The sequence below is a fragment of the Dendropsophus ebraccatus genome, chromosome 3 (assembly GCF_027789765.1).
Source record: "Dendropsophus ebraccatus isolate aDenEbr1 chromosome 3, aDenEbr1.pat, whole genome shotgun sequence".
Classification (NCBI taxonomy): Eukaryota; Metazoa; Chordata; class Amphibia; order Anura; family Hylidae; genus Dendropsophus; species Dendropsophus ebraccatus.
In genome coordinates, this window is record NC_091456.1 from 55,411,555 (window position 1) to 55,439,451 (window position 27,897).

At 41.4% G+C, this 27,897-nt stretch overlaps 1 protein-coding gene across 2 annotated transcripts in view; it reads right to left on the reverse strand.

Moving 5' to 3' along the window:
• The window catches only part of LOC138785645 (transducin-like enhancer protein 4), a 112,456-nt gene that overhangs the window by 40,736 nt on the left and 43,823 nt on the right, over window positions 1–27,897 (reverse strand). The window contains exons 7-8 of one of the 2 annotated variants that reach the window (XM_069961804.1): window positions 21,223–21,427; window positions 21,066–21,082 (exon numbers count right to left, since the gene is read on the reverse strand). In XM_069961804.1, the coding sequence (XP_069817905.1) occupies window positions 21,066–21,082; window positions 21,223–21,427 (222 nt within the window). The remainder of the gene's footprint in view (window positions 1–21,065; window positions 21,083–21,222; window positions 21,428–27,897) is intronic. The other variant, XM_069961805.1, reaches the window with a different exon arrangement.

Here is a 27,897-nt window from a genome sequence, read left to right on the forward strand (position 1 = left end):
CAAACGTTAGGTGCTTTTCTTTTTTTCTCCTTCCCCTCCCTTCTCTTTTTCCTAACGGCTGAGGCATTCCGAGTTTATTGTATGAAAACAGTTTCCCTTAATGCAAATTAAATTATGTTCCAGTAAATGACTTCTAATTCTAATGGCTATTCTATTTCAGGGTATACAATTTCATTTAATCCTTAGTCACTCATTACTCTGACAACTGCCTATAGTATTATTTTTTTTTTTTTGCCTGGGAAAGCCAGCCTTTATTCTGCTTAAGTTAATTAGAGAACATTTCCCTTAATGAAATGTACAACCCGATATTTAAAATGATGCATATCTGCCTCTCACGCTTCACGGAACCTTCTATCGGGTACGGATTTTTATTTTATTTTATTTTTTTCGTTTTTTTTCCCCCTCTTTTTTTTTAATGCATCCTAACAAACCAATGCAGAGGTCTCCGCTGTTAAATAATGATTTACTGCTTCATGACATCACAGGGTCAATAAACTGGAATGAGCCACGTGATAAAAGGAAACAGCATTTCAGGTAATTGAGGAAATATTGATTAGCATATAACCAGGCCTCTTTATGTTGTACTCGGAGCGAGGGATTTTTATATCTCAATTACCCTGGCAGCTGGGAGCCAGTAAAAGGATTAATTATACTTCCTACATTAAGCACAGCCTGACTGGGCGTCATGAATTTATCATATCCACTGAAGAGGAAGATAAGGAAGCCTTGTGAAGACAAGATGCTCTCCTTCAATGTGTTTTCTTTTCAACAGTTGGGAAATGAAAGTAGGCCACTATCTATCGCCAGGCCTCGCTGGCACAGCGTCATTTCAGCTTGTTCCCATTTGTACCTAAAGCCTTTGTCAACAGCTCAACAAGAATCAAAAGCAAACAACCCACTACAAACAGACTGGTGCGAGTGTGAATCGCTCACTCACATTCCAGCTGCTCAATGTCTGTTCAGACTCCTCACTGACAAGGTTAAGAGGGTGAGGAGGATAAGCACAGGGCTAAAAACATGTTGGCTCAGTAAAGATAGATAGTTATTCTAAACCATTAGCCTGAGGGTTTGCAGCACACAACTCCCAATGACTACATTCACCGGCACAAGTTTAGCTGGTTCTCACGAGAAATTCATCTACAGGTGCATTTATGACTAAGGATTATTTTCTCTGCCCTGCCACAAAGGGCTCAGTGATGGCAAATGTACACGTATTCCTTTAGGGAATGGCACAGCTAGTAATTACATTATATAGTCTTATCAGGTTGGCTCCCTCTAGAAGCTGAGCGTTGCAATAATACAGCAGTACAGCTGGGGGAGATCCAATTCTCGGAGGTTTCCCAGTCAACCCATCAGCAAACACAGCGTGGTTTTATGACAACTCTTAGTCTGGAGTCTATGTAAACAGCAGGCCATTTACAGATTTGCAGGGTAACCGCAGATAAGCAGAGTTTCGTACGGTGCCGCCTATGCATTTTCAAGCACCTGTTTGGAAAGAAAGTATTTTTAATATTTTAGCATTAGTAAATTACAGCTACAACGCTCTTCATTATCGTAGGTTCGTTTAGTTTTCGAGTCCATACCTACCTTCAGACAGCACCTTACATATACAAAGGAATCCATTTGTAAATACTATTCACTACTTATGTTGTGCTGATCCAAGATTATAAACTTTATTATAGTTCAGAGCTGCATTCACAATTCTGCAGGCTATGTCCCAGCAGAGTCTACTGGTTAAAGGTGCTAAAAAGTTAACTAACTTTAGCAGTTTAGGAGGACTGTAGAGATGAGCGAACTGGGTTCGGGTTGAGTCCATCCGAACCCGATCGTTTGGCATTTGATTAGCGGTGGCTGCTGAACTTTGATAAATCCCTAAGGCTATGTAGAAAACATGGATATAGTCATTGGCTGTATCCATGTTTTCCAGACAACCTTAGAGATTTATCCAAGTTCAGCAGCCCCAGCTAATCAAATGCCGTTAGTTCGGGTTCGGATGGACTCTAATCTGGTTCATTCATCTCTAGAGGACTGTCTAAAGTGTATGGTGGCTTCTTGAGTCTCCCTCAAATAGATGATGCCAAGAGGTAGAAGGGACATTAACTGCTCAACTCTTGTTCTGGGAGAAATAAGCTGCCACCAGTCCAGTCTGGCTGCAATTTCTGACCATGCATAGAGAACACATTAACATTTAGCCAAGGCAAATGTTCATGGGTATGGGAAGGTCAGGAAAGATCATTGAACGTTTTGACTCAAAGTTCTTTATCAAACTTGATAAAGACCTAGGGTGTTAAAATATAGCATTATAGAGTCATGTGAGAATTAATGACTTTTTTAATTCAGCAAACAACCTGCTGAATGCTGTTAAAGTGGATAATCTTGGGTTTACAGAGTTTTAAGGACACAAGAAATTGTAAGTTTGAATTCGACTAAAGCTAGCCACCTACCTTTACTTTTAGTACCTTGTATTACCATCCATAGTCATAGATTTATGGCAGTCTTGATAAATGTCCCCCACTATGCCTACATATTATTCTATTTCTCCTGAATATTTGTGAGAAAACTAGTTTGTACCATTCTGGGGGAGTTTCTCACTTTCTTAAAGGAATGCGATACCGACTTGGAGGGAAGCTACAACCAAAAGGTGGCACCAGAGAGCTTCTTTGCATATCCTCCTTCACAGCACTCTGGAATGGTCAGTGATTATTGGACATTGTCAGATTGCCTAGAGACACACCAACAACTGGTAACACCACATTATTTATATTTTTATTTATTATTTATATTTTTGAGGACTAACAATTAGAAAGTAATGGTCAGTATTAACTTAGGTTGGCCAGAGACCCTCATCAGCATAGGAGGACAGATGAAAGTGGACAATGACTCGAGCACAATCTGACTTGGTGGAGCCTACATACTTTGGAGGTACAAGGGCCAAAAAAACTGACTCTCTAACCCCTGACATATCACAATGTCAACACACAATTGAATTTGGGGACAAGCCTACTGATCACATATTTCTGTCTAACATAAAGGACATTAGGAAGCCTAAACAACCACTGGACTTTCCAAAGGATGAAAAAAATGGAATTTGGATTTTGCTAATGTGCATAAAGCATCACAAAGTCTAGTGTGCGATACCAGAGCTTGTGGCAGTAAAGGTATCTGTAGAGATGACCACATCGGGACAGTGCTGCATGCGATCCACATTCTGATCCAAATGGGGTCACGTGCGTTACCTACTTACATGGTCACCCAAACTTCCGACAGCAAATGGATTGCATGCTACTCCAGGTGCAAACTTCATGACAGGTACACTTTAAAGTCTTCTCCACCTCACAACTCGGTAATTAAAGCACATGTCAGATATAATATTCACATGATCATATTTCAAATAATGTAGTGAGATGATCTAAGGAATGTTTAATCTTTATATGTTGTATGAATACAAAAAACCCCTCTCCAAAAGCCTTCTCCATCTCTGGGCACCAAAGAGGCTGTCAAATGTCAAGAAAATCATTTCAGTTGGGGCTCAGCCATACATGCAAAGCGATGCGACCTAGTTACTAACGTTGAGGTCAAATCTCTCATTGATCTGGCTGCTCGGAGCTCATTACAAACAGCCAGACTGCAACATCATCTGAAAAGTATAACTCTGCCAAGTGATTTAATGACCAATGACTATTTGAATTGTGATCAAACACGGTTATCCCTTGCCCTCTGAGTAACCTTTTAAGTGACATCGTATGCGGCAGGAATAATATGATACACATGACTTATTCTTCTATGCATCACATTTCTGCCAAAGTAAACCACTTGTTTTATTAAGGAGAGGGCCGATAACATTTAAACGTCACTAATAGTTTTACAGAGATAAAGATACCCTGATGCAGCGACATTACACTGAGGACAGAGCGACGGCAGATATTAGAGAACACAAAAATATTGTATTGATTAAAGTCTATTACATTAGGGAGAAAGGTAAAAGCATCCTCTGCACAGGACATTAAGGAAAAATAATCAAATATACTTTACTACGAGCAAGGAGGGTTATATTTTATATAGAGCACATCAAATACAGATGAGCTAACTGGAGAAAGGAAACAAACACAGATTTCAGGAAAACTCGATTCTGGACTACATAAAAATCTAGGATTAGACTAAAGATTTATAGACAGTAGAGGTTATCTCGTGAATCATTTTCATAGTTCAATAGTTTCAAGAGTTCTGAAACAAAGTTACTAGTAGAGTTCATTGTACTAGTTTTACCTAAAAGTGTACCGGTCAATTTAAAAAAAAACTTTTGACATGTCTTAGAGACCCTTACTGATCGTGAGAATGAGTCAGGAGAAGACTGCCCTAAGCGTGTCCTCTCCTATCTCTGCGTCACCTAAAGTCAGTCTAAGGAGCCTGACTTTTTGTCTTCTCCCGACTCCTTCTCACGATCAGTACTGGTTTGAACACTCAGACCCGGACTGATTAAAATTATTTTTTTTTTTTTTTTTATGATGACAGGTAAAGTTTTTTTTTTTTTTTTAACATACTTTACTTCCACATGTTCCCCTTGGTCCTGTTGTTAATCTCTGCTGCTGGAAGCAGACCCTGTACAGAATCAGCCTCCTTCCCCCTCTGGCAGCTGATAAAGTCCTTTCTTACATCTCCTGCTGAAGGAATATTATACTATGGGCATTCTGCATTCAACAGAGAATAAGAACAGTGTGTAAAGAATGGCTGAGCATTTGCTTCTGAGTGGACATGACTTTTTACAGCATTTTTCACACTTTTTTTCTGTGTTTGGCTAGGTTTCTATTAGAGTTTTCAAACACCACTGTAAAAGTTACATGATTTGCACAATTGCGGTAAAATAGCACAATTTTTGCTGTGATATTCCCAAAAAGAACGAATGCAAAAAAAATGCAACGTGTGAAAGCAGTCTCGAGGAAGGTGTATAGCTACTATATATCCTGATCCCATAGTGGTAGTAGTAGCAGGATACAGATGAAGGTGGAGGAGGAGTCCAATAGGCGACAATGTCATCCTGTAGTTCACAGGAAGTCAGATGACTCAGTACAAACCCCTCCCTCCGACAAATTAAAGCCCTATGATTTTCTGTATTAAACACGTGGACATAGACAGCAATCTAGGACTACTAATGGGGAGTGTGCATGATATGGGAATATGTCAAACCCACAAATTCCAGTGGGAGTGCGCGACTGTCTAATGCGTGTATGGACCTCCCGTATTTCCCCAAACAGCAGATATCTGGTAAGAAAAGGTTTGCTTATGATTGGCCAACATACTCTATTATTTTGTTCTTGGGAAGTTAAGCTGGCAGTAGCTTTCTCGCCTCTCTCCAGAATACAAGCTTGGATGTAGGGATCAGGAGAAAGCCACTTGGCCAACATCCATCTATAACGCATGGGCAACCTAAGGGGCAATTCATATGTATGCGGAAGTGTTTAAATCTTCACGCTACTGTACTAGCACTTAAGTGTCAGTGCAGTAACACAAACATTTAAACAGTTTTGGTGCTCCCAGCATCATAATGAATGCTGAAGCCAGGAGCTGCGAAGTCCAGTCCGCAGAATATTGTTCATGCACGTACAGTATTTTGCAGACATGTGAATGGCCCCTTACGGTGGTTTAAACACACTCACCCAGATGTACTAATGTTTATGCGCTGGAATTTTGTCTAAAAAGGGTCGCACACAGGACTTTATGGTTATTAGAGGTAGCACATGAAGACTGTCTACTGTAAGTTTATAGAGACTAACAGTCCCTTGCAGTGTTGTTAATGCCATTTTGTTGCGTCCCTTTCTCAAAATGCAGCATACTGCAGGTATGGTAATTCTCCGACATACAGTATTTACAAGGGTGTTTTTTTTAATGGAAATGTTCTTTATTATTTATTATTGCAGTCATTTGTTAAACATGACATTCCCTGAGAGAATTCTGTTGAAAAAGTGACTTGGTTTTTCTTCACATAAGAAACGCTTTGAGGATCAGGACATGAGAAGAATGCTGAATCAGTGAGTTTTATGCATTTTTATCACACAGCCCTGAAGGAATCACTAATTTTGTGCCTAAAAACAGAAATAGATCATAAATGGATCCACTTAGTAACATTTATCTATAACCAGTGAATGGGAGTCTGTTTATTAAGATGGTCCTTTCTCAGTTATATTCCGTATAATTAATTCTGAGGCCAAAAGACATTAAGGCTATGTTCCCACCATGAATTTTTTACGCAAAAAATGGACTGGAAATAAGGACTGACTTTATGTTCATGATCATTAATAACGTCCATCAATATCAAAAAAGAGGGATGCTTTTCACGTAAAAAGGCACAGCCTATAAAGATTTTACAAAAAATGTAAAAAGAGGCTGTCATTGGACACAAAGGGGTGTAGAGGACTGCCATGTCTCTTTGTGCTTTGTAGTACATAAGTCCCACTTTTGTACAACATTTAAAGTGTCACTGTCGTGAAATTTTTTTTTGCAGAAATCAATAGTCCAGGCGATTTTAAGAAACTTTGTAATTGGGTTTATTATCCAAAAAATGCATTTTTATCATGAAAAAGCAGTTTGAAGCTCTCCCCCCTGTCTTTATTGTTCTCCTATGGAGAGAGCTAAAGAAAAGACCAAAACAGGACAACAAAGAGTTAATCTACAAATCCCTCACCCGTTATCTGTTCTGACCATCACCAGTGACCTGTCTGGGCTCGGATTACAGCTGTCACCCAGCTCCGTGCCTGTAATCCTCTGTTATCTGCTTTCTGCTGCCGGCTAACTCCCTCCTTCCTCCTCCCCCCTCCCCTCTCCCTAGAACAGACAGGGGACGTCTCCTGCAACAAGTCACAATTTTCAGATTTTTCAGAGTGGATGAAAAAGAGGAAGGAGGGGGGGGCCTGGGAAAAGGCTTTTTACATGCAGATAATGGCAGATTTGGCTAATAAACCCAATTACAAAGTTTCTTAAAATCGCCTGGACTATTGATTTCTGCAAAAAAAAAAAAAATACGACAGTGACTCTTTAAGGAATCCTTTAATTTAATTTGGTGGATGCCATATTCTCTATTTTTTGCCCAAACTTGCAATTGAATTTGCGGTCAACTGAATGTATAATAACTTTACAAAATTCCAGTTCACTTGTTTCTCAGGGTATCACACTGCTCCGAAAACTGATAAGTGTAACTTCAGACTATGGGGGAGATTTATCAAAGGGATGTAAAGTAAAACTGGCTCAGTTGCCCCTAGTGACCAATCAGATTCCACTTTTCATTCCATACAGACTTTTTGGAAAATGAAAGGTGGAATCTGATTGGTTGCTAGGGGCAACTGAGCCAGTTTTACTTTACACCATGTTTGATAAATCTCCTATGTTCCCACTAGATGTTATTATGGCCCAATAACAGGAGTTATATCATAATGATGACTTATTTTTACAATCTCGGACATTATAAAATAATGGCCGTTATTTTGCCTCTAAAATACGAATGTCATATGGCCACATAAAGACTGTGTTAACATAGCCTCAAGGTGTTATCCAGGATTCCAGAAACAGCATGACTTGTCTCCAGTTTAGGTGTGGTTTTGCATTTAGGAACAGAGCTGTTAAACCTCACCCAAACTAGAGACAAGGGTGGTGCAATTTCTAGATGTACGTGACCATGTTTATCCTTTAGGGGTGGGTTCACTCATAACAGATCCGCACACTGATTGGCTTAGTGGGATGTCAAGATGCTGAGAGCCCCCAAACAATCCGGTCCGTGGACTGGTAATGTATACAGCGAGTTGCCGTCAGTTAAGGGGGCCGGCATTTACATACTCGCAGGGGGATGAAAAGTATGTAATCCTATTCAGAATGTAAGGGATTCAGAGCGAACTTGCAGCGTGAAATCCTTTGCGGATCCATTACGTGTGAACCCACCCTAAGGCTGCGTTCAAACTGACTAAAACCGGCCCGTAGACTGCCAGTATGCCACGGAAGCTGGCAAAACTTTTTCTTTCAAATCAACTGGTGACAGAAAGTGCCAGAGATTTGTAACTTACTTCTATTAAAAAAATCTCCAGTCTTCCAATACTTATCAGCTGCTGTATGTCCTGCAGGAAGTGGTGTACGTCCACGCCAGGAACTGTCTAGAGCAGTAGCAAATCCCCATAGAAAACCTCTCCTTCTCCCAAGACTGGAAAGAATACACCACTTCCTGCAGGACATAAAGCAGGTAATAAGTACTGGAAGACTTGAGATTTTTTAATAGAAGTAAATTACAAATCTCTGGTACTTTCTGGCACCAGTTGATTTTAATGGTTTGTTCAAATATCCTTTTAAGCATCATTTCCTAGTATTCATTTAATTACTTTGATTTAATACAGCTAACAGTAATGCATGGATCAGGATGGGCAGACGTAGATGCTACTTTTACAGGTACCATACTCCTATTAACTTCCCATGTGGGCATACTTCCCATAGCTCAGCAAGGCTACATACATCCAACCGAAAACCAAAAGGAACATGAATGACCATAGAACTGTAACCTTTTCCCCCTCCAGATAATTATTTTCTGTGGCACACCAATAAATCCAATAATTCCATCATTTGCCCTCTTTTTCCTATCCCTACATAGCAGACACAAGCTAGTGACATCCCATTGAGCCTAGTGTTGGGCCAAATCCCTCAACGACTGAAAGCACTGCCTGGATAAATCTCACTTCACTTTCCATTCTGCCAACCACTTAGGGCATGCCCCAAGGGAGCCCTTCCGCTTATCCCTGTTCACGCAATGTCATAGGCACAAGCCAGAGTGGCCCAATCGGTGCCAAGAAATAAAAATTTTAAAAGAAAAACAAAAAAAAAAAAAAACAACAAAAAAAAAAAAAAACAGCTGTTGATGCATTTCATATACCTTATGCCCTTTGGTTTGTTGCCAGGGCAACAAGAGACCACCAGCAAGCATATTATTAGCTTTATAAAGTAAGTCTCGGGGGCCCATCGGCATAGAAGTACTGAATTACAATGCTGAAGCTTCCCTATCCACGTCTCGTATATTTAGAAAAAAATAAAATAAATAAATAAATCTTTAGGCTAACATACCACATACAATAAAATAAAAAGAATAAAACTAAATTGCTACACGCTCATAAAATGATGCAATATATATATATATTATATATAAAGAAAAATCCATGGAAATGCAAATGAACAGAGCCGGTGAACTTTTGTACCCTTGATGCCGCCAGAGGACAGCTAATAGGCCTCCAGTCTAGAACTAAAGGAGAACACAGATATAGCTTTATTTTTTTCGTTATTTTTTTTAATAACCGATTTTTGCTTTAGCGGTAGCAACCACCTGTTCATTCTTTCTTTAGAATACTGTGAAATAAAATACACTGAAAATAAATTAAAAGAGCATCAAACTGTATTTTAGATACTTTTTTTTTTTTTAAACAAAGAGGGAGGAGGGTGGTGGGGGAATGACAGCAGAATGAATAACATCTTACATTCAGACTGCAGGAGAATGAGCACACAGAGAGGCAGCAGCCATTTCCTGGGAAAAGATAAAGCACTAATGAGAAATGACTTGCTGCTCATTCAGACAACAGTTCCCTTTGTGGTCGGGGCTTCCTGGCTGACAGGAACCCAGTGCCTCTTAATAGGATTTCCATATTATTTCTAACACCTGCCTACAAGTTATTTGTTTACATTGAAGGAGGCAAAATACTCAGATCAGACATCTGCTTCCAGTTCAGCTATATCTTAGCAAAGCATCGAGAAAGTAGCTTTGTTACCATGGCGACTTCATTCTCTCCCAGTTGCCTGCCACACATTAACATTTCCAATTTTATTCCGCTATTCAGCGGGCCGAGTGGCTGGAGGAAAAAAAAAAAAAAAAACAAAGAAAAGAAAATGAGTTAGGGGGGAAAAAAAAAAAAAAAAAAAAGTTTTGGGCCGTCAACCAAACACAGACCTTAAAGTGGATCTAAATCAATTAAGTGATCAGTAAAGTGTCTCTGGTTAGACTTCAGAAAGCGAGCCTGGGCTCTGGAGTCAATGTGGTTAGTGCTGTTCAAACAGAAAAGACCGCCACTCCCCGTGTACTTTACTTGTGTGTTCTTTCCATAAAGACAACACATTACTGCAAACAATGGGAGACTTTGCATAACCAAGGCGAAATTTACCTAGTCATTATAATACGTGCATCAGACAAAGTACAACAAGCTACGCATGCTTTCCAAGTAGGCACTTACAGGACTGTTGGTTTAAGCCATCTGCTTTTAAAGGGAAGCATCTAACCTGCTGATATGTCCCTTTAGCACAGGGGGCGCTGAGGATGAAGAAGAGTTTACCTTTACTCGTTTCGTGATATTAGCAGTTTTTTCCCTATGCTAATGAGGCAGTAGTCCTGCCCCCAGTGCACAAAAACACCTCATTAGCATAGGAAATAAACTGCTAATATACCAGAAACAGCGTATAGGCACACTATAGGGACATTTTGACAGGTTAGGGTGGGTTCACACTGCGTTTCTGCAATCCGTTTAACGGATCCATTTTTTTTTAACAGACAAACAAATTATATATATATATATATATATATATATATATATATATATATATATATATATATATATATATATATATATATATATATATAGTGTCAGCAACGTTTTTGCGTCAGTCAAAGAAAACATCCGTTTTGATCCTTTTTTATAATGGAAGTCAATGGAAAAACGGATGCACAAATGCATCCGTTTTTGCAATCCGTTTTTCATCTTTTTTTTTTTTTTTGCAAAAACGCAGTGTGAACCCAGCCTTAGATGTGTCTATCCTGCTGGTAGAAGAAATCATCAATGTAACATCCACCAAAATTGCTTCCGCATTTATCACAAAGTCAAAAAGCATCAGAGACTTTTAGGCCCTGGATTTCTAGTTTAGCCTCCTACACCCTATGCAGACTGCTTTAATTTGTTACTATTTAAAGGGTTATGACAAGATTAAACCTTATCCTCCATGCACACAATGGAGTACTGTACTCAGCTATCTTTGGACATTTCATAGAGATTGAATGGAGGGGCAGGTGAGAACGGGCACGGTCGCTCTATTCACTTAAGGGACCCCTGTTCTCATGATTGGTGGGGGTCCAAGGGATTAGACACATCTCCTAATCTATGGGATAAACTCTTTACAAACCATTAAAAATAGAATTTCTGCAAAAACTACAATAAAAAGTGAAATTCCGAGATTCCATTTCATACAAGTTTATATACCTCAGTATATGCAGAACCTATACCAGATTAATTGATAGTTTAGTTCCTTGTCGTTTATCAATTATTATGTATCCTTGGTACAATAGAAAATCATCCAAAAACACATGGCCTTAAATCCAGCAGCCAACCGGGGCATACCAAGCTGCTGTGTGAAGTATCGGGGACAGCGCTTTAGCACACAACTAAAAGCAACACATTTCAAGGAAGTTCAACCAATAGAACTTACAGCAATTCTCAAAAACATTTACCAATCTCCCACAATGCCCTGCAGTTCAGGCCGTTTTATAGCCCATTCTCCACATGCTGCCTCTAGTGGACAGTGAGAGCAAATGCAGGGTTCTGCTTTCTCTCCTGATGTCCTACAAGGCTAAAAGAATACTTTAGATCAGTATTTCTCAACTCCAGTTCTCAAGACTAGACATGATCACAGGGTCGAGGTTCAGGTTTGTACGAACCTGAACCTCGACCCTGTTCGATCATCTCTACTCAAGACCCCTGTGAAATACCAAGAAAAACCTGAGGGCATGATTTGTTTGAGGCCTTGAGGACTGGAACAGAGAAACCCCTGCTGTAGACCATGAAAGAGGCAAAGTCCAGAAACAGGACACCACCACCTGTAAATGAGCACAGACTTTAAATCTAAGTCTTTGGAAAGGAGTCCACACCAAGAGTGCACTCATTCCATGACAGACTGAGAAGCAGCACCGGTTACAAGTCACTCATTGGAATAAGGTCACCTGTTACACACCACAAAGTTTGCATGCTCACAGGCGAATATCGACACAAGGGTGTATTAAACTCTCATTCATCTGGACAAGCTGTCTCCCCATGCTTTTTCTGGACAGTTGAAAACTGTATCACTCAGCGGCGGAATGGGACTTCCTAATTATTCCGTGACAAAACATCCCAAAATATCAGAATGTAGAAGCAAAGCAAACAGCTCTTTCCAGCAACAAAGTCTAAGCAGAAGGAAGCGGCAACACGAACAAGAAAGAACAAAAAAGAACAAAAATGGGGAGCGATCAACTTCAGAACCAGCTCTACTATGTAATCAAAGGAAAGGTAAAGATAAACCAATATTCACTCACTTCTCGGAGGGGAGATCGACCTACTCCCCTCCGTTGCCCGGATAGCTTGTATTGGGAAAGGTGATATTCTGCTGCTTGAGTCCTCCCAGAGTCTTCGGTTGCGGCCTGTGTGTAACGGATACCTGTAGTGATCCTCCCGGGTGAGTTCTCCCTACACCCGGATTGGTACACACCGTACTTGGAAATGAACTGTGAGTATTACTATAACAAATATAAGACTTTATTCTGTCCGACGCGTATCAGAACTACAAGTTCCTTCCTCAGGGACGAACTCTGAGGAAGGAACTTGTAGTTCTGATACGCGTCGGACAGAATAAAGTTTTATATTTGTTATAGTAATACTCACAGTTCATTTCCAAGTACGGTGTGTACCAATCCGGGTGTAGGGAGAACTCACCCGGGAGGATCACTACAGGTATCCGTTACACACAGGCTGCAACCGAAGACTCTGGGAGGACTTCAAGCAGCAGAATATCACCTTTCCCAATACAAGCTATCCGGGCAACGGAGGGGAGTAGGTCGATCTCCCCTCCGAGAAGTGAGTGAATATTGGTTTATCTTTACCTTTCCTTTGATTACATAGTAGAGCTGGTTCTGAAGTTGATCGCTCCCCATTTTTGTTCTTTCTTGTGCGTGTTGCCGCTTCCTTCTGCTTATACGAGCCGGAGCTCTTATCAGCGTCCGGAGGGTGCAGCGATCCCGGCGGAAATCATCAGATCCATGTATATGGCCGTTGTATCTTTGTGAGTGGTGTTTGCACCACTCACCAAGTGTAAGTGTGTTTCTTTTTTCCTTTTTTTTTTCCTTTTTGGAGTTTTCATTGTTAAGGACCTAGCCGCTCCCGCAGTATTTTTTCTTCTTTCTATCCAGCAACAAAGTCTAACCTGGGAATCTGTTCAAACCAAATTATCTCTCACCTCCTCGGAAAGTAAACAACAGGTTAAAATGTAAATACAAGGCGACTATCTCAGAACAGTAGCGCACAAGATGTTTCCCAAGAGGAATCAATAATATAGCTCGACATCGCTAAATAATACCTTTCCTTTTACCATCTGAGTCCACAGGGAGGCGAGAGAAATAAGCAACACAAAACTCACAATTATGGATTATGTATTACCTGCAAAAATGACTCCAAACAGTTCAATGTGCAAGATCTGAGGGCCGCATTGGGGAGTATGGGATACACTGCAAAAACAGTCCCCGACCTCGAAAAAACTTAGGGGAAATTCTCTGGTTTGGCAAGGAACCAACAAGTCTGGCACTATAGAGCAACGATAGATTGGAAGTAAATTGTTGTACATAGCCAATTGCAAGAGTTCCTGGATTTTACAGAGTTTGACAACTTCCTGTTCCAATGTAGGCTAATATGGACAGAAAATGATAACGTGACGTGCTCGTCTCAGGAGTCCATGAAATACCTTCCACAGAACCCCCATAATAGGGAGGCAAATATACATTCAGGGGTGCTGTCCCTGGGTGGATAATGGTGGACAGCAAGTCTGAATTACTGTCCACTCAAAAATGTTCACAAGTGGCACTTTGAGGAAGCAGTTGCACTACACAAGTAGTACTGTTTTTGCTACTTGTTCAATAGGATAAAGGTGGTGACAAGGAGGGGTTGCTGTGTAGAATAGTGCGTAGTGTATGTCCCATGGCAGGGTGGCAATGCTAGTGTAGTGTCCATAGACTACAGCACACACTCCTTTTCAATGAGCTTTTTCAGTGATACAAAGGCAGTTTTATGACTTCTGACACTAGGACGTTATTAATTTACCAATACAAATACAGTATCCTATAGCACATGGTAGATACAGCTTATATGCTTGGGAGTAAAAATATTTGATCACTGTCCCTTTAAGGTTACCTCAGATAGCATATAAACTGAATTGGCTTTAAAGCACTTAGAAATATGTAGCCTAGTTGTTATGCTTTACAGATCTACTTAGTCCAATTAGACTATTTACAAGGATCTTCACAGTTTGGATGGCTGTGTTAAAGAAACATTCATACTCACATAACTCTGCAGATCTGTGACTTGATACCCAGAGGGATGCATGTAGGAGCATGATCCCCAACATGGAAGATGGAAAGCACAGTATTCGACCACAGGTCTACTATGAGAATGGTAAATGCCAGCAGACACTTGAGCGAATGATCCAACCCTGGACTACAAGAAGGTTGTTGAATGTAGAACGTATGCTCACAGTGTGGACAGGAAGAGTGACATGCTTCTGGCAAGTTCAAGACCTTGAAGAAGAAACACGTCTCTTTGCACGGGGGGGATTTCTTCTCCTTTTGCTTGACAATCAGGTTGAGTTCAAATGCAACTTCAGGAGCTCCTTAGAACACTTACAGCTAAATATCTCCTAATTGGTCTGACTAGGAGGAGCTTAGCTAGCAGATGTGCTCTGGTAAAATGCCAGACTGCGCAGACTGGTTTAGACTAGTTTAGGTCCACCCCTTTCCATGTTAACAAGGAGGTGGACTAGGGACTGCCCTTATTGGTTACAAGACATTGTGTGACCAAAACATCTTACTTCCATACATGTGAAACTGAGTGTGGCAAAGATAGAGCAGAAATGTTAACCCTTGCACTGACACTATACTTCAGAGTATGCGGTTAAGCAATGTGACAAGTAAAGTAGCAATACATACAAAGAATATAAAATATACAAACAGTTTAGAATGCAAACTATTTCTCAACCACACAACAATCTTAAAAGGACAACTCCCACGGAAATTTTTTTTAGCTTATTTAACACACATTACAAAGTTATATAACTTTGTAATGTGGTTAAATACCCGGTCTGGCCCCCTTCCCCCACTTTTGGACCCCAGCCCGGAAGTTAAATACATTACCTATTACGATCGTCACGGTCCTCTTCTCCCGGGCGGCATCTGGTGACGACGACGTCGTCAGAGCCGGGGGGCGGTCCGGGTCTTCTTCCTCCTCGGCGTCTTCATAGAGAGAGTGAATGGGACGGAAAAGGCTGCTGGTGCACATGCGCACCAGCAGCCTTTTCATTGGCTGGAGCGCATCACATGGCTTCCAGCTTCGTCAGCCCTGATTGGCTGAGGTTGCTGGAATCCATGTGATGCGCTCCAGCCAATGAAAAGGCTGCCGGTGCGCAAGCGCACTGGCAGCCTTTTCCATCCCCAGGACCCGGAAATCAGAGACATCGCTGGACGGCGGTGACGGTGAGGCGGACGGCGGGCGAATGGAGTGGCGATCGTCACCGGAGGGATGGTGAGTATGGTGTCTGTGTGTGTGTCTGTGTTTTTTTTTTTTTTTTTGGGGGGGGGGTCCCGCGGGAGTTGTCCTTTAAATAGGTCGTTACGAGTTTGAACAAGTTAAGAAGATACTTTTATATGCTGTTACAAAGTAGTAGGATCATGCTGTGCATCCCCATGATGGCAAGTACATATTGTGGATGTTGTGGCTTTATACAGTGTCCTGGTACCAGTTTCCCAGCTACTTTACATTTTAAAGGACAACTCCCGCGGGACCCCCCCCCAAAAAAAAAAACACAGACACACACACACAGACACCATACTCCCCATCCCTCCGGTGACAATCGCCACTCCATTCGCCCGCTGTCCTCCTCACCGTCACCGCCGTCCGCCGTCCAGCGATGTCTCTGATTTTCGGGTCCTGGGGATGGAAAAGGCTGCTAGTGCGCTTGCGCACCGGCAGCCTTTTCATTGGCTGGAGCGCATCACATGGCTTCCAGCAACCTCAGCCAATCAGGGCTGACGAAGCTAGAAGCCATGTGATGCGCTCCAGCCAATGAAAAGGCTGCTGGTGCGCATGTGCACCAGCAGCCTTTTCCGTCCCATTCACTCTCTATGAAGACGCCGAGGAGGAAGAAGACCCGGACCGCCCCCCCGGCTCTGACGTCGTCGTCACCAGATGCCGCCCGGGAGAAGAGGACCGTGACGATCGTAATAGGTAATGTATATATTCTTTAACTTCCGGGCGGGGGGGTCGGGGGTCCGAAAGTGGGGGAGGGGGGGCCAGACCGGGTATTTAACCACATTACAAAGTTATATAACTTTGTAATGTGTGTTAAATAAGCTAAAAAAAATTTTTCGTGGGAGTTGTCCTTTAAATCAATAGCCTTGTACTAAGATGAGGCCAGTGAAGAAGGGTGCTCCAGACTGTTATACTTTTGTGTAACTACCATAATAGCCTGTGGGAACCAGATGCTTTTAACTGGTGCCTAAAAGAGGAATCCGACACCAATAGACTATAATGACATCTATTTAACAGATATGTGCTAGGAAGCTCCTGAAAAGCCCATTATGTATAAGTTAGGCAGATACTAGTCTAACTAATGGATGTCATATTTAGGTATCAGACTTCCAATAACATATAGGCATATATGCAAAGCACAGACAAAATGTAATGTCAATAGGGTTTAACACAGAAAAGCCTCATAGCCCAACTAGTGTAATCTTAACCTAGTGACTGAAAGTTCAGATGATCAGCCATGATTTAGGCTATGATCAGACCGGTGTTGGAAGTTACATAAAGAGCCTCCATTGTAGATGTTTTATGAAGCGAAGAATGGACTGAATGCCACGCCATTTTTCCAGTCACTGTGGCAGTACTTGGCAAACCCTTTTATGAGTCAAAGGGGGAGCATTAGTTACCGACAGTGTCATGTCATGTTTTGATGACCATTTGTGGTCCAAACCAACAACATGGTTGTGAACATTTGAAAATGACTTTATACAGTATATATAATACTTTTCAGAATGAAACAAGAGACTCTTATCTGTCTGTAAGCATATTGCAATGCATCTATACTTAAAAGCCTTTTCTTTGTACCCACACAGGTCATGTATGGTACTGTAGCACCCATGAGGTAAAGCCACACCCCAGCCTGCTGAATTATCAGAGGATTATTATACATCAGATAATAGGTAGGAAAGCTTTGGGAGTACATAAGGAGATTAGAAGTCAGGATCCCATTTTAGGATTGACTAGATTAGTGCTGCTTGTCCATACTCTGCCCTTGGCAGTTCCATATTAAATATCTATACAGTCATAGGGCAACAGGTTCTTTTGGCTTTTAGCCACATGCAGTAAGAGGTCTGCCCTCCCCGGTAAATGAAAAATGTAACATCAAGCTGAAATCATATCCAAAAAGCCCAAGACACAGTAAACTTGGAGGGATTTAGTAAAAGTAGAGTAGGAGCAAGCATTTTTCTCCCTCTTTAATGATAATCTGACTCAATGCCTCTAGTGGCTATTTTTAATCAATAATCACCCTGTGTAATAGGCCCAGTGATCAGCTGACAATTGAACCAACAATTGTTTTGCGGCTGATAGCATGCTTTCACATATCACCCTGTGTAATAGGGCATGAATGGCCGACAAATGAGAACAAAGGGCTGCATGAATGATTCAGTGATTGACTGTACAGCCCTGCCCGTCCTATACCAAGCCAGTAAGGCTGAGTTCACACTTGCATCTTCATTGTGTTACTGTATTACTTAATTGTGAACATACCCTAAACAAGCTCCAATATAGAAGATGGCTGCTCATGTTAGGCAGGGGGTCGGGCTGTGTAAGCAGCCTTGGAGTATAGACACGCAAAGATATTTAAAGGAGAAGTCCGGCCATTTACAAAATTCGTCAGGGGAGAACATAATCATTACTTAACTCTTCCTGTGCCCACGATTTACCATGTGACAAGCCCTGGGACCCCTGCCAGAGGGCATCCCCCTCAAACCAGTTCTGATTACACCACAACTCAGGGGGACAATGCCCTTAGGAAATATTGCCATCACAGCACCACTATTACCAATGTTACCCTTGTGCCTTTATTAACAAGGTCACCAAAATGCTCCCATTTACACTGCCTCCAATATTCCTGCCAGTCCAATGGTCACCAGTGTCATCATGTACTGTGCCTTTCAGACTCTCACTGCAGCAATGTTAGTGTCGAAACATCTTTATTACATACAAAAGTAACATACATATTCTAAATAATCTGAAATCTAATCTGTGTTAAAGATCTTTTCAGAGTACATACTGTATTCAGATTAGTTTGAGTTACACAAATATACAAGATTAGTTTAGAGTCTCGGGGTGGAGCTGGGATACTGTATATCATATGATTGCGTGTTAAAATTACATAGAAAATAGGTTGAAAGCCCCTAGTAACCGACGGAGCCCAAAGCGGAACCCATGCATAATACAACAGTATAGAGGATGAGCACCCAGAAGAGAGAATGTTATAACAGTGTCTACAACTTCACCCAGTCCTCATGAACACAAGAATACCACTTCCTCCCCTAGCCACAAATAAGTACTTGTAACCTTACTACTGATCCGCTCTCCGGAAATCACAAGCAAAACCAGAAAGATAGGCAGATGTTGATATGAAAACCACACGGCTGAAAAACACATCTTTATTAAAAACATTACTGAAAAGCAATTTATGAGGAAAGAAATGAAAGCTATAAAAACAGGTGAGTAGTTTTGCTTGGCTCCGAGGCGATGCCTCCTCTTCGCCAATGAGCAATGTAGCTTAATTGCCCGAGCATCCAGGGAGCTTAAATTTCCATTTTACAAGCTTTCTCCATTGCTGCCCTATTTAATAATCTACACTGTCAAAAGAGGAAAAAAAAAAATCTCGTTCAAGTGCTTCCGACAATTAAACCTGCCCGACGCCATGTATAAATCAAGATTTTGCTACCATAACAAAATGTTACACAGGGGCCCGCAAAACACTGCCCATATTCTCATTACATGCAACACTAATTACAAGCAGCAGATCCGGAATTTTCTGCACATTAGAGGCTTTTAGAGACGCTAGGAAAAAAATTTCAGGCACCATTAATTTAAATTTGTATTGAAGTTTCCTTTTGACAGATGGCCAAAAATTACTTATTATTTAGATTACCAAAACTGTCTGTTTGCACATTAGAAGCAGGGGAGAGGGAGAAATTAAAAGAGGTAAAATTTATGTCTCGTTCATTACCTGCTAAATGTGAAGGAGCAAGGCTTCTATAGGAATAAATGATTCCTCCTAGGAGGAAACGCTTGGTAGACCCGGGTGGTTGGCAAATGCAGGTTCTCCGGGAGTCGCATACAGACAATTCTATCAGCAGAGAACCCTCTTAACAAGGAGACACTTAAGGGAGGGCAGATCAATAGAACAAGCAGCTAACTGCTACTCCGGGCATTGCTGCAAACATTTAAGGAAATTAGCAAACTAGTTCACCTTGTAAAGCTGGCAGCCAGCCTCAGATGTTGACACAACCTAACTACGATACAGCAGAAAATCTGTCAAACCACAATTTCCCAATCACCACATGCATCTCCATCGAGTCAGCCAACGGACTGCAGGGGGAAAGCTCCCGGCCATTTATAGCAGCAGCGACACTAACTGAAGTGAAGCAGACGGCCTTCAGAGCAGAGGTCGTTCTCTTAGGTTACATCCATCTCTGTTTGGGCTATTTTTGGTTTTAAGATGAAAATATTTAATTGTATTAAAAGATTTATACTACAGGACTGCAAACAAAATACGTTAGGATGACATTGATAGAGGCCAGCTTTAAAGAGAACACGCTTCCTATCGCAATGATGACTGCTGTCATAGTCTTATCTGTGTACGCTGATACAAAAGGCACAGATGTTGGCCTATGAATCCATCAATGACTGGATCACAGAAAAAAAAAAAAAATAAGCATATTCAGGATCCATGCTGCACTGCTTCATTGAAAGGATACTATGGGGCACTAAGGTGAACAAAGGTGTATGGGCCGCAATACAGACAGAGTGTCTGCTGATCATAGAAGGTTCATAGAGGCCTTCTCAAGTCCCTAAGGTGCTGAGGGCTCGTTTATACTTTTTAGTTTATGTGGCGGTAATGGTTTGTCTGCCATCTGAATTCCTATGTCCCCTCCAGTATTGCTCTTAGTGCAGCCTACATGCCCCACAACGCCTCTGCCTTTGTAAAGACAGAGGGGGCAGAGTCTCATCACAGAACTTGCTGTGCTCAGAATTATACCTCAGTGACAGATCAGTAACCTAATACTTCTGTACTCGAACTCCCACTATAAATGTACTATATGGGATACAGCTGCAGTCTGTCTCCTAGTGAGCTCTTTTCGGTGGTAGTATCAGGCTACATCACATAGGACACTCTAGAAAATCTGCACAGACTGATAGGTAGTGTGATCAAGGAAGTTGTGTAACTCTGCAGTTCATCCCAGAAGATAAGATCTTTAGCAGCAGTTTACACATGGAAGGGTATGACTATCAACAAGGAGGGGAGGGACTCTGTCTATACTTTAGATTGTAATTTACTGTTGTCACATTGCCAAGTTGCACTACAGTAACAAAATGTGAGGATGTAGCTGAGCTGGGATGAAACAAATGGCACTGCAGGAACACTAGTGGTGAGATAGCAGTATATGGCTGTGGTGGTGTTGTGGCGGCAGTTCCTTTAAAAAGCAGAGTTGCTGTGTAAAGCATGTGGACCGAACAGCGGCTCAGGTCTATGATGGAAAGAAAAATGCTGCACAACACCTCCTACTATACAATGCTGTTAAGATACAGTCACTGATCACAGTTTTGTCCTAATGAAGTAAGCCTGGAGACGGGGAAAAGAAATAAATTGCAAACCACCCAAACACGAAGGTTTGCCAACAGAATGGCACCTTAACTCCACCCACAACAAAATACGCAAACAAATCTTACCTTAATGGAATCTCTGTCTGTAAAGAGTAAGTCCAGGAAAATGCCAGAGGGAAAATAAAATACAGAACAAAAAAAAAAAAAAAAAAAGTTAGACACATAATAAACAGCCACTTCACACATGTAAACTTCTGACATTCATCTCTGGTCTCTTGCTGACCTCTTTGATGGTCACTGTCATGATGCTTTTTTTCATCCTTGATCGGAAGGTGGGACTGTCCAGAGAGGGCACTGGAAAGGGCCAGCAATCCTGCGCTGCTAGTGATAGGCGGGATGGTAGGAGGTTGCAGGCCAGAAGGATGAGGAGTCAGAGGCACCGGAAGACCATGTCCGTGAGACAAATGCTGAGCCTGGAGTTGTTGCTGCTGTGAGAAAGTAAAAAGAGATCTTGAACTTGTTTAACATAAATCGAAAAGAAATAAATTGTTCAAAACAAAAAAATATCATACATATTGTCAGTGCAAGAATATATAAGTCCATGGCTACACGTCACTGAAAAGATTTAGAGTGCGGCTTTCCATTAACAGCAGGCTGCCCTGACAGTGACATTTCCTGGGCCAGTCAGCCATCCTCCATTTCTAAAGCTGGCAAAGGCCTCTGTGCTATATTATATGTCGCCAATAAAAGTAATCCAAGCATTAACAACTCTTAAAATAGTTTCCATTTTTCTTGTAAGGAATTGGAAATAGAAAACAGGTGAGACTGTAATAGGATTCTGTTAGTTTTATATTAGTTTTATAATAACACCAAACACAAGTTAAAAAGGGGTTGTCCGGGATAAATTGATAAATCAGGGATCCTGACGGGGCTGCAGGTGAGGTGACAATGAGTATACTTACCTGTCCTGCTCCTCGGCAGCTACCTGATTCTGGGCTGCCCACTTTCCGCTGATGTCAGCTATCTGATTGCATTCAGCGACGTGTCACTCTCTCCAGAAATGGCCAATCGGCATAGACAGTATGTAGAGGATTTATGCGGAGCGTCCATTTCCAGCGGGATGTTTTCAAAACACCGAAAGCAGAGAGTGGGTGGCCTGTGTTCCCGCAGCTGCAGGGGGGCAGGACAGGTAGTATACAATACTGACACATTCCGTGCAGCATATCCAATTATCAAATTTAGCCCAGACAACCCCTTTAAGTCAGTTTGTAAGGTTCTATTCCCATTAGAGGTGTCTGTATAACGAATACATTACTAGTTGCACTGGTCACTAAAAACACACATGGGCAAGAACTTTATTGCAAAATGGGGTTTGAAAGGTAGGCTTGGCACCATTCACTTGCAATTAGTTGTATTCCCCAAGGTCCAGTGAGACCAACTGGAGCACTGGGGGTGGGGCGTTAGAAGCACTGCCCACCCCCATAGCACAGGACAGCCCACCCTTTCTAATGATAATGAATGGAGCAGGCCGAATCGGCGCTATTGGAGCGGGGCAGTGCTCCTAACGGCCTCCCCAGTGGCAGTCTCACCAGCTTTCCCCCCTAACAGTCTCACCAGGCCGCAGGGACCATCTGCATCAGAACGTCGCTGAGGAGATAGGCAAGAGACATACCTTCCTTCTCAGCGTCCCCTGTGCAGTAGGGGACTATTAGCAGGTTAGAATCATTTAACCAGCTGATAGTTCCCCTTTAATACAATGTATATGTCCGCATCCCCACTTAAGTAGCATACAGCTGCATAAAACCGTATATACAATTTACATAACTTTGCAGGTCCACATTTAACAGCACCCCATCTACTCTGTATCCTATAGATTGCATATGGATGCTATTACCGGAGACACTTTTTACTAAATCAAGCAAAAAAGGCGAGATATTAACTGGATAAAAATATCATGTCATATACCAGCAAAAATAACAAATCTGTAACCTTCTTAAATATATACATTTCAGATGCTGCAATAGTAAAAAAAAGAAAATGTGTAAATTGAGAAAATTAGCGCTGAACAGTTTTAGCCCTGTTGCACAGCATGCAGAGAGAGTTAATTTGAAAGCAAAAACCTGAATTAACAACTCAGAAAGGGAACTGGTTGCAGCCACCGTTTTAAGCTCTTTAAGTGTCCTCAGCGGTACTTGAGCAAATTACTAAAGAAAATCTAATGTAGCAAGGCATGGGTTCTCCTGTAGGCTTGCTCAATAATGCTGAAATAATTGGGCACTCTGTGCACGTTTAGTGATGCTCGAATGAAAAGCTAGAGGCCTGCCCTTGTACTCTTCTCTTGCTGCTGACTCTGTGTTGTGACAGGTTTATTTGAGTGGGACTGTGATGCATGCACCAGTAACTGTGCTGACAAGAGTTTAAAGTCATTTTTACCAGCACACTGGCAACACATCCACAAAGCCCTGGAGAGGTTAGAATTGGGAGCGCTTGACCTCAGCCAATAAGGCCTCAATGTTTCCAACTCTGAAACCACCAGTATACATTCCAATATTATGCACGGCCCATGACCCTAGACTTTGTATGCATGTAAATAAATAGCGTAAACAGCGTCTTGTAATAAAAGCAATAAAGTGAAACATCATTGCACAAAGTATTAGACGGGCGCTGTGACTGTAAAAACAAAATGTAGGAAACATGTTTTGCTAAAGGTTCCGGTGCTTTGTGATCTTGGATATATTTTGTTACAGAAAAATATAAACCAGTCACCCAATGAGGAATTTCGGTAACTACTACAGACAAATAGAGGTGTGAGTATAGGCAAACGAGTTACTATCATTTTAGGTAACTTTTTAGACTTTTTGTTTTGCGTTTATGATGTGATTTTGCCGCTATATAAAATTGCAGTAAAACGTATTTGTTTGCAGCAATTTTTATGGAATAGTGGCAAACATGGTGGTGCTATTTTGATGCAATTTGTTGCAAATACACATCATAAACGGCAAAAAAAGCTGTCCTGCATATACGAGGATTGACAATCATATGATATGTATCCTGTATCGATCAAATGTTTTTCCCCTTTGCTGAAGCTTTTACTGATTGCCAGATTTCTCTAAGGCAGAATTTACACTCATCCGGCGATCTGGCGGCATTTCCCTCCGATGCAGTAGACAAGCGTTGGAGGGAAAAGCATCTTTGAAGTGATCCTACTGACTTCAAAAGGGACAGTTCAAAGTATCCGGCGTGTTAATAGTACCACCGAATCACTAGACAGGCTGTACGTCAGAACTAATGTATGGCCTGTCCGGCGTTCCAGTGCCGCATCCATTAAAAAGTCTAAGGAGCTTTCCAAGAAGAGAAGAGGAAGCAGCTCGGTACCCTATAAGTAGAGGGCTCCCTGCGAATTTTACCCCATTGTAGATGACCCCTGGGAGAAGTCACTCTATAGTAGCTGGCCCCCTGTGAGTTGTAGCCCTAAAGGGGGTTGGTCCCTGTAATTCTGCCCCCTGTTTTAGATGTCCTGCTGTAATAGTGCCCCTTTTTGCATTGATTTATGTATATAAAAGGATTAAAGGGAACCTGTCACCCCCCGTGCCGGGGTGAAAGGCTCCCGACCCCCCGTTAGAGCCCCCTATACTCACCTAATCCCGCCGGGTCCCGCTTCTGGAGGTGGTCGGTTGACGGAGATCTCAGCCGCTGCAGCCCGGCGCGCGCGCTGAGAGAGGAGTCCAACACCCATAGAGAATGACAGGAGAGTCCAGCGCCCCGTCATTCTCTATGAGCGTTGGACTCATCTGAGGAACGCGCGCGCCGGGCTGCAGCGGCTGAGATCTTCATCACCCGACCACCTCCAGAAGCGGGACCCGGCGGGATTAGGTAAGTATAGGGGGCTCTAACGGGGGTCGGGAGCCTGTCACCCCGGCACAGGGGGTGACAGGTTCCCTTTAAAGTGACAACTGATGCCTTTTTGGCATCTTACAAAAAAAAAACTAAAAAAACTGAAAAGCATGCAACAGGTCAATGCAAACCCAGCCTAAACTCAAGAGTAGGGTGGGCAAAGATTAGCTGCTGGGATGTCTCCTACACACAGCACACTGTAGCAAAGAGGTTATCCTGTTCTATCCCTTTTATACACCCTCCAGTAGCAACACACAGAGACCATTACACTAATATTAATGTGAATCCAGAACCAGGGTGATAGCAGAACAAAGAACCAGTGTTTACATGTGCTTGAGAGTCCCCTTCATCTTGTGCAGCTGAGCCCTCCACTACACTGTTACTATACCTCAATGGGCAGCAGCTGTAACCTGATCTCTCAGTATACAGACTTCAGTTAATGAATTTTAGTAAAATCAAAAGATATCAGTCTAGAAGCAGAGGAAGCATTTTCTATAATACAACATACTACAAATGATCTTATATTCACTTGTGCTACTGACTATGGGGAAAAATAAATTGTGGTCAGTCTTTGCTCCTTTTTAGTTATTACAAGATATGTCAGTGATTCTATCGAGTGAACGGTGATCCATGTCTAACTAGCACCGGACAATACTAGAAATGTTAATTAACACTTTCTTTCATGACAATACACGTTGTTTCAATATGTGTCGCTGCAGGTCAATTACAACATAGCTAGTCTTTGTTTCCATCTGAAGGCCATCAGGCACTGACTGACACATGACACTTCGCACAATGACATGCCCGACACGCAACAAGCAGACAAATTATTTCCTTGTTGGAATCTCTAGCACGGAACAACTGACAAATGACTGTACAGAATAGAGTAAGGGATAGACTGCTGTGGGTTTATTTTGTAGTTCAATTAAGTTCCATAAGAAAATGGCATTTCTCAAGCATTCTTCTAGAATTACTATCCTTTTTAGAAAACTCTTAAAAGAAAAAAAAAAAAAAAAAAAAAAAAAAAAAAAAAAAAAAGAAAAAGAAGAAAAGATAGATAACACCAGTAAGGAACACAACAACATATAGTAGAGTTTAGGCAGAAATCCAAAGTACCCATAGGAGGGATGCATATAAAAACTATATAAGGGGTATTCCACTCAGGTTAAACATTTAATATGTTGCTGCCCTGACAGAACATTAAAAAACGGCTATTCTTACCTTTCCACACTCCTTAAGTGTCCTCCTACATCATCTTTGGGTCCAGGCTAAATGGTTCCGCCTTCACTTCTGAGACTGACTCGTCTTGGCAGTGACTGCCCGCTTAGCCAATCACTGACCGAGCAGCTGTCCCGTCTCAGTCAGTGATTGGCTGAGCAGGCTGTGACCCGAGTCTACTCGGTCTCATAAGTGGAGGAGGGATTATTTAGCCAGGACCTGAAGACGACGCAGGAGAACACCGGGGGAGTGCTGAACAGTAAAAGTAGCCTGCTTGTTATGTTCTATGCCAGGGCAGCAACATATTAAACATTAAATCCCAGCAGAATACCCCTTCAAATTTTGCGATTCTATAGAAATATCTGTACACTGGCAAAAACCATGCTTAAAAAAAAAAGTTGCCAATATTTCTAAATATTTTCCACCCAATAAGTCAACATGCCCATAAAGATGGTTAGACTTATAAAATAAGATTAAATCAAGCGAAATGCCCTTACGTCCATGTGACTGCTGCAGTCAATTTACTGGCGTAAGAGGTGTAGGGCAATGTGTTCTTGTATCACCATTTTAATTATGGTGGACTGGGAAGGGAGCTGTAGGATGCCGCTGCAGTATCTCTCTCTTAGGCTGGGTTCACACTACGTTCACAATTACCGTTTTTTTCCATCTTTTTTTGCAAAAAAACGGATGAGAACGGATGGAAAAAACTGATGCATTTGTGAGCATATGTTTTGATCCATTTTTTCATTGACTTCCGTTATTTAAAAAAAAAAAAAAAAAAAAAAAAAAAAACAAATGAAAAGGGATCAGTTTTTTTTTTTTTTTTAACGTACACAAAAATGTGGTCAACCTTTTTATAATAGAAGTCAATGGAAAAACAGATCAAACTGGATGCACACGAATGCATAACGCACACATAAAACACAGATAGAGAAAAAACGTATTGCAAAAACGTAGTGTGAACCCAGCCTTAGTTTGTCAGCAGGACTATATAGTATCCGGGGTAAGAAAAAGCAGCATGCCAGGGAAAGGTTATTGGCGGACATTCCTGACATTCAGGAAAAAAAGACAGAAAATCTACATTTACAGCAGCCAACATAGAGACTAAAGAACTAGAACATTCATGATATTCACAAATTTCTGGCCGCACAATATGTAATGTAAATGTAGAGCTTCTTTTTGATCTTTATTTTACAATTTGTACCTTTTAAATCTGGGTGCGTTCCTCGGCAGCTCTTAAACACGCCACAATGTGGATTCAGATGATTGAAGGTGTGGACAGTGACATTTTTTGGTTTTATTTAAAAGCCTATTATGGCGGTTAGAACTGTGTTCGTGCGGGAGAAATCCAGAGCGTTATAGTTTTGCAGAGCTTTCCAAAAATAATGCATGAACCTATAATATAGATTTTAGCACGTGTTTAAATATATTACATACAGACACGCACACGCTATTATGCATATTGGGTATAAATATGCTAAATTTGCAATGAAAGGAAACATTTCTCTTTCCAGAGGTGGCAGCTTCCAAGAATCAATTGCATAATTCAGGGCAATCTACTGCATCTTGGAAGCGTTTCTGTGTCAAAGGACACACATTAAATAAAAAAAAAATAAAAAAAAAAATAAAAAACCCATAAAGAAAAATTATTTTTCGCCAGCAACATGAAACATTTGAAAGGCAATAGTATTTTTTCCAGTGCATGAAAAAGAAAAACTGTAATTTTGAACAAAGAATGTTAAAAGGCAAAAAAAAAAAAAAAATCATTTAAGTCGCCGCATAAGTAATATTTAAATAGATTTAATATGTGCTGCTCCAAACCAATGAATTATGAGTTTAAAACCTA